Here is a 10,591-nt window from a genome sequence, read left to right as displayed (position 1 = left end):
GGTTCATTTTAGATGCCAGGGTAGATATATCCTTCACCATCCACAATCCTGCAGAAACAAAGGCTTCTACTGTAAAGGAGAAAATGAAATAAGTCAATTTTAGCTGGTAGAAAAAATCTAAACGAATTGAAATTGCATGGTGAAATGGTAAGCAGTTAATGAGATAATGTGACTGTGAGAGGCTGATAGGATTTAATGAGGATGCTAAAGCAGGACAAACTAAATCATTTTGCCAGTCATCTCAAATAGCTTGTGGCTCACAGCCCTCTTAAACGTATCACAGCCAAATCTTCTATAATGGTAAAGTGATGCCTGGTGTTTTTACAGTCCGCTGGCAGAGTCCGCATACACAGCACAGAGACACTAACACAGTGTGGCAGCGCCAGCAGAGAACCGAGACACTAGAAGAGAAAGAGAAACAGTTATGTATGGCATGGTATAGTATGGTATAGTTAGGCATGTAGACGACACACACCCACAGATACACACTGCATAGAAAAACGGCACTTGCTTCCTCTGGCGAGCTTTAATGAGATTGTTTCGACTTTATGTGACTTCCAGATTTAAGGGTGTACAGGATAGTACCAGTCTACCTGGAAACAAAGTCATGTTTACGACAAAAACACTTGACTAAATGTGTTTAGTCATTGTGTGCTAAACTAAATGTTAACCTGTAGAACTAAACTACCGTTCAAAAGGTATGGGCTAAGACTTTTTTTTTTTTTAATGAAATTAATACTTTTATTCAGAAGGGACGCATTAAATTGATTGGCAGTAAAGTCATTTAAAATGTTACAAATTATTTCTATTTTAAATAAATCCTGGTCTTTTAAAAGGAAAATGTAACTTTCATTACTGTTGCTTTACATAATTATTATTATTTTTTTTAAATCCTGTTCTTTTGAACTTTCCATTCATCAAAGAATACAGAAATGATAAAATGCATCACGTTTTTCCACAAGAATGTGAAGCAGCACAACTGTTTTCAACATTGATAATAATCGGAAATATTTCTTGAGCAGCAAATCATCATATTAGAATGATTTCTGAAGGATCATGTGACACTGAAGACTGGAGTAATGATGCTGAAAATACAGCTTTGATCAAAGGAATGAATTAGATTTTTATTTTATTTTTATACAAAATTTTTACTGTGTTTTTGATTAAATAAATGGAGCCTTGGTGAGAAAGAGACCATAAAAATCTGTGAAATTACCAATACTTACTTTTTTTTTTTTTGGCTTGACAGAAATGTACACCACCCATGTAAAGACACCGCACAAACCTATTATGGAAGTGTAAACTGATAAACCCACCTTTTAAAAACCGCATGTAAAAAAAAAAAAAGAACTGTGATTGATCACTTTACATGTCAGTCAAACAATCTATTCCTGTGTAAGTGGGCCGTTACAGAAAATGCTGAGATAATCTCAACTTTTGACTATCGACTAAGAGTTATTGTGGCTATCCAAAGACAGAATGAATTGCATCAGATGTCAGGTGACTCCTGCTGAAGTCTCATGGTTCATTTAGCATGTTTCCTCGATCTACAGCTGGCTCTCGCTCCTGGTTCAACACCAAGGCCAGCCACCCTTCTCAACAGAGCCAGTTCTGCCGACAAAACACACCGTCCCCGGCCAGACGCGCGTGAGTCAGCTCTGCATCAGCGTTCACACGTTAGTCTTTAGATCTGACTGAAGCACAGGAACGAGGGCTGGAGTTTGGCCCAGAGAATGTCACCGACAGCAGCAGAGGAGACGTTTTAGTGCTTGAATACAACAAAAAAATGGTGTTGAGTCCCACAAATTTCAACAAATCGAGACCAAACCAGTTGTTATTATATAATTATTTTTATTTCACTTGAAATAAAACAACAATATTAAAACAAAAGCACTCGAGTTACTTCAACTGAAAGACAAAGTGAGAAAAGAAAAATCAGTTCCACAGGATAATGAATCGATTCAACTATCCAGCAAAGCCAATAACAAGTCGTCTGCTGTATAACTTACATTGTGTCATAGCACCTGCTTTGAATGGTGTAAGATGCTTTAAAAGAATATAAATATCTGGAACATTAAACACTTTGGGAAAGCAGTGATTATGTCACAAAAGGCCAAACGTTTCAGGGCAACCGCAGTCTAGAAATACCACCCAGACATGACATATATTCAGAATTAGGGTCGCACATCAATTATTGTTATATATAGCTAGTTAAGATGTGATTGGTGAGTTGTAAATGAGTAATATCTGGGATACATTGTGAGGCAACATATGTGCCAGGTCGTTGCGTGTTGCATGTGTGCGAGTGGGATTATTGCAAAGCGCTGCTGGCGAGATAATATAAAAGTAGAGTTCAAAGAGATTACGAAAGACAGGGTGAGCGAAGCAATCCACTGCAGTACAAAAAAAGATAGCAAACCGTACACACAGATGGGGAAAATACTTCAGGGGGAGGAAAATGACAAAAACAAAGAAAAGCAGACAGATATACAATCAGGGAGACAATAAACAGACAAGCGTACAAACACTTACATGTTTTGAAAGACAGACAAATGCTTGTAAGGTTTAAAGGGGCTCTAAGCTCTGTAGAGCAGAATTCTCTCTGCACACGACTGGCCCACCAGACTAGCGTATTGCTCCACTTCTTTCTCGTCGTTCGAACCCTTCCGCTTACGGGCGTAGGCCTGATAGGGCATCACTGTCCTCCTGTGGAGCACTAACGCCCGGCCCAGATCCTTCAGCGCAAGAGCATCCCCTACAGAAGGACACAGAAAGAGGAGAAAAGTTAGACAAATCCTGAGAAACTAAAGAGCTGCAGGATCATTACAAATTAGCAACTACCCAGAACACCCTAACATCCATGTAGCATCACACAGGTAAGCAACTGCAACATGCACATTTTCACTTTTGCCTAAAAATATTGGCTAGGTAGGCAGCTCACCAAGACACAAAGCTACTTCAATTTTACATTCATGACTGAAACAAAAGTGGTTAAGTCACTGGGTGGAGGGATAAACATCAGTGCACAAGGTCTTAATTCAACCTCAAAGGTTCAAATGAGGGTCAGGTGCAGATTCCAGCTAACAATTACCCAGGTATGATGATGAAAAATGATCTCTCCACCCTTAGGCAACAACACCAGGTCAGCCAGGGTTACTACAGCTTGACCTCAATCGTCACAAACACAGAAGCAGAATCGTTCCAGAACCAGCGGCTCAGAGCACAGAAGAGCAAGCCAGAGGCGTGTAACAATGACTCCTTCAGTGAAGGAACAGCTTGGTCGGTTCTCATTTGTTTATAGGACTTCACTCCACACCGCCAAGCCAAAATTCAGACACACATTGCGTATTCAGTCAAGAAGCCAACACCTTCCCCCATGAGCTGTTAAAACAAGAATTGCTGCAAAAAAAGAATGCAGTCATTTGTAGAAGCCTGAAAATGGCCCTCCAAGGCAGCGGGGGGTTAAAAAGGTGGAGAATAAACTTTCTAGGCCAGGCTGACTAACCCAATTGAACAATTACAACGTCAACTCAACGTCATTTTTAACTGAAAAAGCAAAGTTTTGAATGCTGCAATCATATAGACAAAGAATTTAGATATACAAATTGTCATATTAATTATGAATGAGAGAAAGTGCAACGCGCAATATGGCGGAGTAAGCCCCGCCTTCTCTAAATAAAAGAGCCAATCGGCGACTGATAAAGTCATCGCGTCACTGCAGCTGGCGTTAGAAGCTTTGCTGGTGCGCATTAGTGGTCTAGCCCGAAAAATAAGCTTAATGCCATGTGAGCATAAGAAACAAAATGTATGAGTTATTGTCAGGATTCATTGGTGAATTCAAATATGAAAAGTTTGGTGAACAGCTTTGGAGAATTTGATGTTTCCCCACTCAAAGAGATTGGAGTTGTACTTGCATGACTGAAAGAGCTGCCCGAGATGTTTCAGAGATGGCCGCTGAGTGAAATGACTTGCCTTAAAGGGACTTTGATATGTGTATATAGATGCCACATTTGACCGCTTCAGACACGTCAACAAGTCCGCCATCTTGGAGTGATCAACATTTCAGATGCTGTCATCACTCGGAGTTAAAATCAATGAGTTTTCCAAGATGTCACAACATTGTGCAGCCTCTGGTTGTAAAACCGCCAATATTTAAATTCCCAAAGAAATGGGATAACATGTCACAGGTGAAAATGTGTTGGTTTGTTTTTAAATGTATTAACTCAATATTACAGGTTTCTAAACGATGGTAGCTTTGACCATTCCAATATGGCGGACAGCTTGCATATAGCGGCCCATAGAGATAGGCATCTATGTGTATACATCTGGTAGTGCCATACATTTATATAAAGGCAGAAAGTGCTGAGAAAATAACAGAATATTGCAAATGTGCTTTGCCATAACAAAAAGTGACAGAAATATACAAACTATAGGCCACTAGCTTTAAACAGAGCTGGAGAAACAGAAGAGAAAATAAACACAGGGATATGCAAAACTCCAGGCCAACAGTGACAGATGAGTAACAATATAATGCTCTAGCGATTCTTTTTAGTGAAAGTTATGATTGTTATTAACAGATCTGACACCAGCTCATGGCTCTCGCTCTGTGAGGCGCCTCATCTGGAAGCCAGCTGACTGAGATTTCATGGGGGATGCTGGGCAATGTAAATTAGTCCTCATCATTTCACACACATAGGGGGTTTAATTTACACCGTTTCCCTGTAATATATCCAGTAGAACCCATCCGCCACACAGGCACTGTTCAAACTTGGCTTGAGTTTTGTGGGAGATTGAGGGGTATGAGAAAAGAGAAGTGAAAGAGAAATGAAATATAAAACTTGAGCACAACTACAGTGCCCACATTGTTCTCACATGCTGATTAAAAAAAAAGAGAGAACGCTGATGAAAAGACCTGCATATGTTGTGTTATTGATGCTGGTGTTCTTCCAGATCATTTGTCCAGCACCAGGGCACCACTAACCAACATAAACCAGCCTGAAATAGTAGTAAATTCCACCCTTGGCAAAGATCTTCTTTTAAGCAGTGAAGTTGGAGAAAAAAAACAAAAACAAAAAAACAAGATGGATTAGAAGCACTCTTACTTTTGATGTACAATAGTCCCAGAAAGTATTTGAACACTTAAAAAACACCTAAAAAAAAATCTAAATTCAAATATATATGTGTGTTATCTGCAAACAAAACATGTCTCAATCACAAAGAGTCAGAATATTTGTATTATGTAACAATACATCTATCGTTTCCTTGAAAAATCTTTGTGCATCTTTCTTTCAAATAAATGAAATAATATATTAATATATAATATTTTGTTGTCTGATGCAATGAAATTCAGACCTTTTTAAATGTCAAAATACATGTTGAGGTCTCTGTAGCTGAAACGTATGAATCGTACGCATCTGATTTGTCCTGATCCTGGTCTGCAATGGAGAAAGATGCTAGCTACTCCAGACTGTAAGACGATAGCTGTGTGCAGACAGATAAAGCGGGATAAATCAAGTGCAAGGAAGACAGACAGCAAAAGAGTGAGCAAGAGGGAAAAAAAAAATGGAGAGAGGAAAAAGAGAGGTAGCTGGCAGTCCATCATACTACATCCAATAAATTATGATAAATGAAGAGCAGACGAGACCCGTGAACAGCAAGTTCTGGACGTTCTCTCATAACCGTATGAAGTCCCTGCCTACACCCCCAAACCAAACACTGAGAGCTTTATTATTTCCACTCAAAAAGAAGAAAAAACATTCCCTGGAAAACCCCTTCAGGCGCTCAATACTCGGGTTCTGTCCCAGCAAGGTACTCCAACTACCCCGTTAAAGGAAAATTAAAGCTTACTTTATACTTTTATACTGCATATCTTTATTTATTCATCCACTGGAACTTTTTTTTGCTTGCAAACTGTAGCTCCTTGAATAAAATAAGCTTTTAAGTTTAAAATTCAAGTGCAAATCAAAATTCTAAATCAGCACAAATGTGACACCTTGAATACAGTACTAAGGGCTGTGGTCCTCCAGGGTAAACGGGTTGCATAATACATTAGCATTTTAAAGAGACAACCCAAGTGAATGTGTCTAAAATGCGGTAGAATGTATGCTTAGCATGGTATTATGCATCTCAAGTGGGCATACTTTACAAAGGAAAAGAATTCTGAGGTACCCAGTGGGTGAAGTCATCTATACTAAATGGGACCTTGTGTAACCCCTCAGGTCCTAGAACCCGGGTCGCTGGCATAGGACGCTGCATTGGCTAATAAGGACGCTAAAGATGGCAGTCGCTAGTGCGCCTCTTGAGATCAGGGGAGTGAGGTTTACCTGCATAGCTCTCACTAGCTGGGCTCCGTTACATTAGCTATGAATCTACAGCAAAATAATCTGTATTTAACACAATATAATACAGAGAACACAAATTTCTATATTGTTGTCTCCACTGGCTGCATACAAAAACAAACATACTCACTGTGCGATTGTTTCAGTGAATCACAAATGAAACGTTATCAATTTGAAACAGTATAACCAATAAACGTTTTTTAATGAATTTATATGTAAACAACGTGGTTCTGTACATTTTTTGACATTTAGCAAAGACAAAAGACTAATTTAAAGGAAAGTAAAAGAAAATGAAAACGGTGTCGAGATATCAGACAGCAATAAACATTTCAGAATGAAAGCTTTTAGCTGCTCAATTAAGCACAACAATAACACTGTACAGAGCCGTCACGACAGTTGGGCTCTTTTCAGTCAATCCAAACATCCGCTCTGTATATAAACACTCCTTCCCCCGACCCATTCTTACTCCATTCATCCATCCTTTGACTCAATTAACACTCCTGTCAAGCGGCATCAGACTTTCTCAATCAGCCGCACCGGAGGTTCACCGACACGCAGCTTTAGGGCCAGATCTATCCCGGGGTCAGAGGTCAAAGGTGATGGATCGGACTTTCTCTGGAATGAGAGTCGGGCTGACACCCCGGCACGCTCCTCGAAGAGAAAGAGGAGGAGGTCTGGAGCAACTGCAGAAGTTTCCTACAGAACTATGTTTTTGAAACATACTTAAACTGTTTATGTTTACTTAAACTTTTCAGTGCGTATGTACTGTATCTTTAACTATACATTATGATATTAATATCCACTCAATCAGTGAGTAACATTAATTCAGTAACCGCTCTGACAGATTCAGCAAATAATTAGTTGGACTAATTCAAACTGATAGCTTTGTGTGTTGGCAGTGAATACAACACAATAAAAAATTTTTCGTTTTTTTCCTCATCACATTTAATTCAGACCTCAAACTCACAGATCACACTATTTAGTTTATTTTGCAATGGCGCCGTAGATTTAGCCTAGACTATCAGTCCTTAAGATCAAATTTGAAAAACAAATCTGTTGAATGTAGCAGTGTAAACAAGCCAAAAAGCCAAACATTTTCACAACAATTTTGTGGCGCTCATCTCGTACTGTAAATATAATTCTTCTAAAATGACCTGAATCCTGTCAGTCAGGAGAATCTCATGAGGTCAGTTTGGTCCTCTGTCACTGGATGTTGCCAGAAAAACACACTCCAGTCCCACAGCCAAATTTACCTCATCAGGATTGAAGAGTTCAACAGTATGAGAGTAAATGTGCTCCACAAGCACCTCATCAAAATGAGCTTCCTCCTCTGGATTGATCATTCATTGCCATGACTCTTTAGTGTCTGGCAGAATGTTTTTGTTTCAACTCTGAACTCACACACCTAATTTAATCAATCAATCAAGGTCTGTTAGTTCAGTACAAATATACATTATGTCAGATAGTTCACCAGTACTAGAATCACATATAACTACAACGAGAAGAACTAGTCTGAACCTCAAACCAGGTGGGGGGAGGGGGGGGGGGGGGGGGGGGGGGGGTCAGATTCATACTGCTTTGTGTAGATGACAATGAAAAATTAAAGTAACAATTGACCGGAAAATGCCAATTGATTTACAGTCTTTCGAAGAAAAAAAAAGGGGGGGGGGGATTTAAAACAAATCAGTTTTAAAGACTTAAATAAGAGTCATTTAAAATCACTGTAAATGTTATGAGACACAAGAAACAATGTTTAGTGCCAATGACATCAAACTTGGCGTTTCACATCTTGATGTGGCCAAGTTTGAAAATGCTCATGCACAAATGACATTTAAATTAAAAAATAAAATATTATTTAATTACTCTCACATCATCATCTAAACCTGTTTCCACAAAAGAAAGTAAATGTGATTTGACTGTGAAAGATGACTTTCTTTTGTGGAACATAAAAGATATTGTGAAGATCTCTTTATGAGGGTGAGCTTAACCTTAGCTTAGGACAATTTCATAGTTCCAAAAAAAAACTATTAATAAAAAGCATCATATTTCTCTCAGTTTTCGAAAGAGGGCATGTAGTTTATAACGCAGACATTTCTACATTAGTTTCCTAATGTGGCTCCAATGTGGTTTCGCTAGAATCTAAACATCGACCTTGTAACCAACCGTCAGACCGCTGGCCTTGAGCTCTGCTGAGAAACAGGCCTGAAATAGTTGGTTTGTCAGGCCAAGAACAACAGGTCATGTAGGACTGGAGGCACCACAAGAACGGTTTAAAAACACTGGGGGAAATGAAGGCCCGTGTCTGGTTGCCAGTCAGCACGGAGGTAGGTCAAACAAGACCAAGGACCTCCAAAGCTCTGCAATCAAAACCAGTACGAAATGTGTGGGAAGCTATAAGGACTGCAATGAGGTCATTCTTATTGGCATCATTCACTCAAAAAAAAAAGAAAAAAAAAGATATATATTAAAATAATTTTCCTTAACTACTGTATATAATTTATAGACTTGACAATATAACGGTTGCGTTTTTGATTTAGAAAACGGTCATCCTAAAGTGTGTCCTAACCTGGCAAATGGTCAAAATAGACTAATCACCTTTTGAAAGTAACTTGACACTTTAAATAAAGATTATATCAATTACATTGTTACACCAGTAGGTGGCAACAAGTGACTTAAAAATGTATTTGACATTCAATCATTCACTCAAGAGATTCATTCAAAAATGCTGATTCATCCAGTGACGAAACAAGTTTAGTCTTTATAGGCGAGTCATTGAATCATTCATTCAAACTGACTCCAAAAAGAATTTAATTGATTAATATTTTTAAAAAGACTGACGCAACTAACATTTTTTCAGAACCTCTGGTAAATTACATGTTATTTTGTTTAGTTGTCCATTCAGAATCGTGATCTCAATAAAAAAAATAAAAAAATAAAAAGTAATTCTCAATTTATCAAGAATCATGCAGCTCTACTTCGTACTAAATTTCATGTCCAAACGGTAACGGTATCACTCACTCTCCATGAAGAGGATCATAGAGTTCTTACACCCTCTTCATCAGCGGCTTCAGAGACGAGTTCAAACACCACACATTGCTGTGAGGATCTGCTGACCGTGAACGTAATCTCTCCTTGACCCTTACCTCAACCCTCACTCCATTTAAACATCCAAACGCTCAGCTATAACTTAAATATTTACACACAAGAGAAGTACAGGCACACTTGCACTTGCCCCAGTGTGTTTACAGGGCCGACAGGGTCGAATGTGAAGACAAATTAACCTGATGAAGGAAAGTGTGTTAACAGCCATGATCAGACGGGTGAGATCAATTTCTGAAAGAACTGCTATTGTTCCTTATAGGGAAAAATTCACCCATAAATGAAAGATTATGTTGCTCATGTTGTTCCAAACCCAGATTTTTTTTTTTTTTTTTAATGTTTATGAATCTTCACATTTGTCATAATGACCAGTGACTGCGGAGTGATTTGTTGAAGTTTGGAGTTCAAAAGGTTTAAAAATAATAATAATAATTCATAATTATTTGTTGCATCCTTGGTGAATATTTAGTATTAAATTGATCCAAAATTACAGACATCTTAAATTGTAAAAAAAAAAAAAAAAAAAAAAAAAAATTATAATAGAAGCTGTTTTTTTTATATATAACATTCTTTCAAATAATCCAGAAAAAATTGCATCACAACTTCTACAAAAATATTAAGCAGCTCAACCGTTTTCCACATTGATAATAATAGGAAACGTTTCCTGGGCAGCAAATTTGAAACTTTCAGCTTTGCCACCACAGTCAGGTATAAATTAGACTTTTTAATAAAACTTTAAATTGTAATAACTGTTTTTGCTGTACTTTTGATCAAATAAATGCAGCCCTGGTGAAAATAAGAGATTTCTTTCACATTAAAATAATCTTACTGACCTCAAACTTGAACAGTAGTGTATATGTTTTTTTTTGTTTTTGTTTTTGTTTTTACTATTTTTTTGTTTTGTAGAAATAACACCATACAGGTTTGGAATGATATGAGGGTGAGTAAATAATGACAGGATTATCATTTTTGGGTGAAGAGGGACGTCTGACATTAAAAACACATGAGGGTATGGTTGGATAAAGATCACGACGAGAAGGAAAAATAAATGCATTGTTGTCTGTCCGGGGTGGACGTGTCTGTGGCATCCTAAAAGCAATCCTTCCTTTATCTGCCTGTATCACCCAGCATTAAATATGAATTCACAATGTTGA

At 38.1% G+C, this 10,591-nt stretch overlaps 1 protein-coding gene across 4 annotated transcripts in view; it reads right to left on the bottom strand.

Annotated features, from left to right (window-relative positions):
* Window positions 1-894: 894 nt before the first annotated feature.
* The window catches only part of ate1 (arginyltransferase 1), an 81,688-nt gene continuing 71,991 nt past the window's right edge, over window positions 895-10,591 (bottom strand). For all 4 annotated transcript variants that reach the window (XM_084093770.1, XM_084093769.1, XM_084093767.1 and 1 more), the window contains exon 12: window positions 895-2,755. In XM_084093770.1, coding sequence (XP_083949896.1) covers window positions 2,577-2,755 — 179 coding nt within the window. In that variant the 3' untranslated portion in view covers window positions 895-2,576. The remainder of the gene's footprint in view (window positions 2,756-10,591) is intronic.

The sequence above is a fragment of the Abramis brama genome (genome assembly GCF_963993115.1).
Source record: "Abramis brama genome assembly, chromosome: 19".
In the NCBI taxonomy this organism is placed as follows: domain Eukaryota; kingdom Metazoa; phylum Chordata; class Actinopteri; order Cypriniformes; family Leuciscidae; genus Abramis; species Abramis brama.
This window is presented reverse-complemented; position numbering and strand designations above follow the sequence as displayed.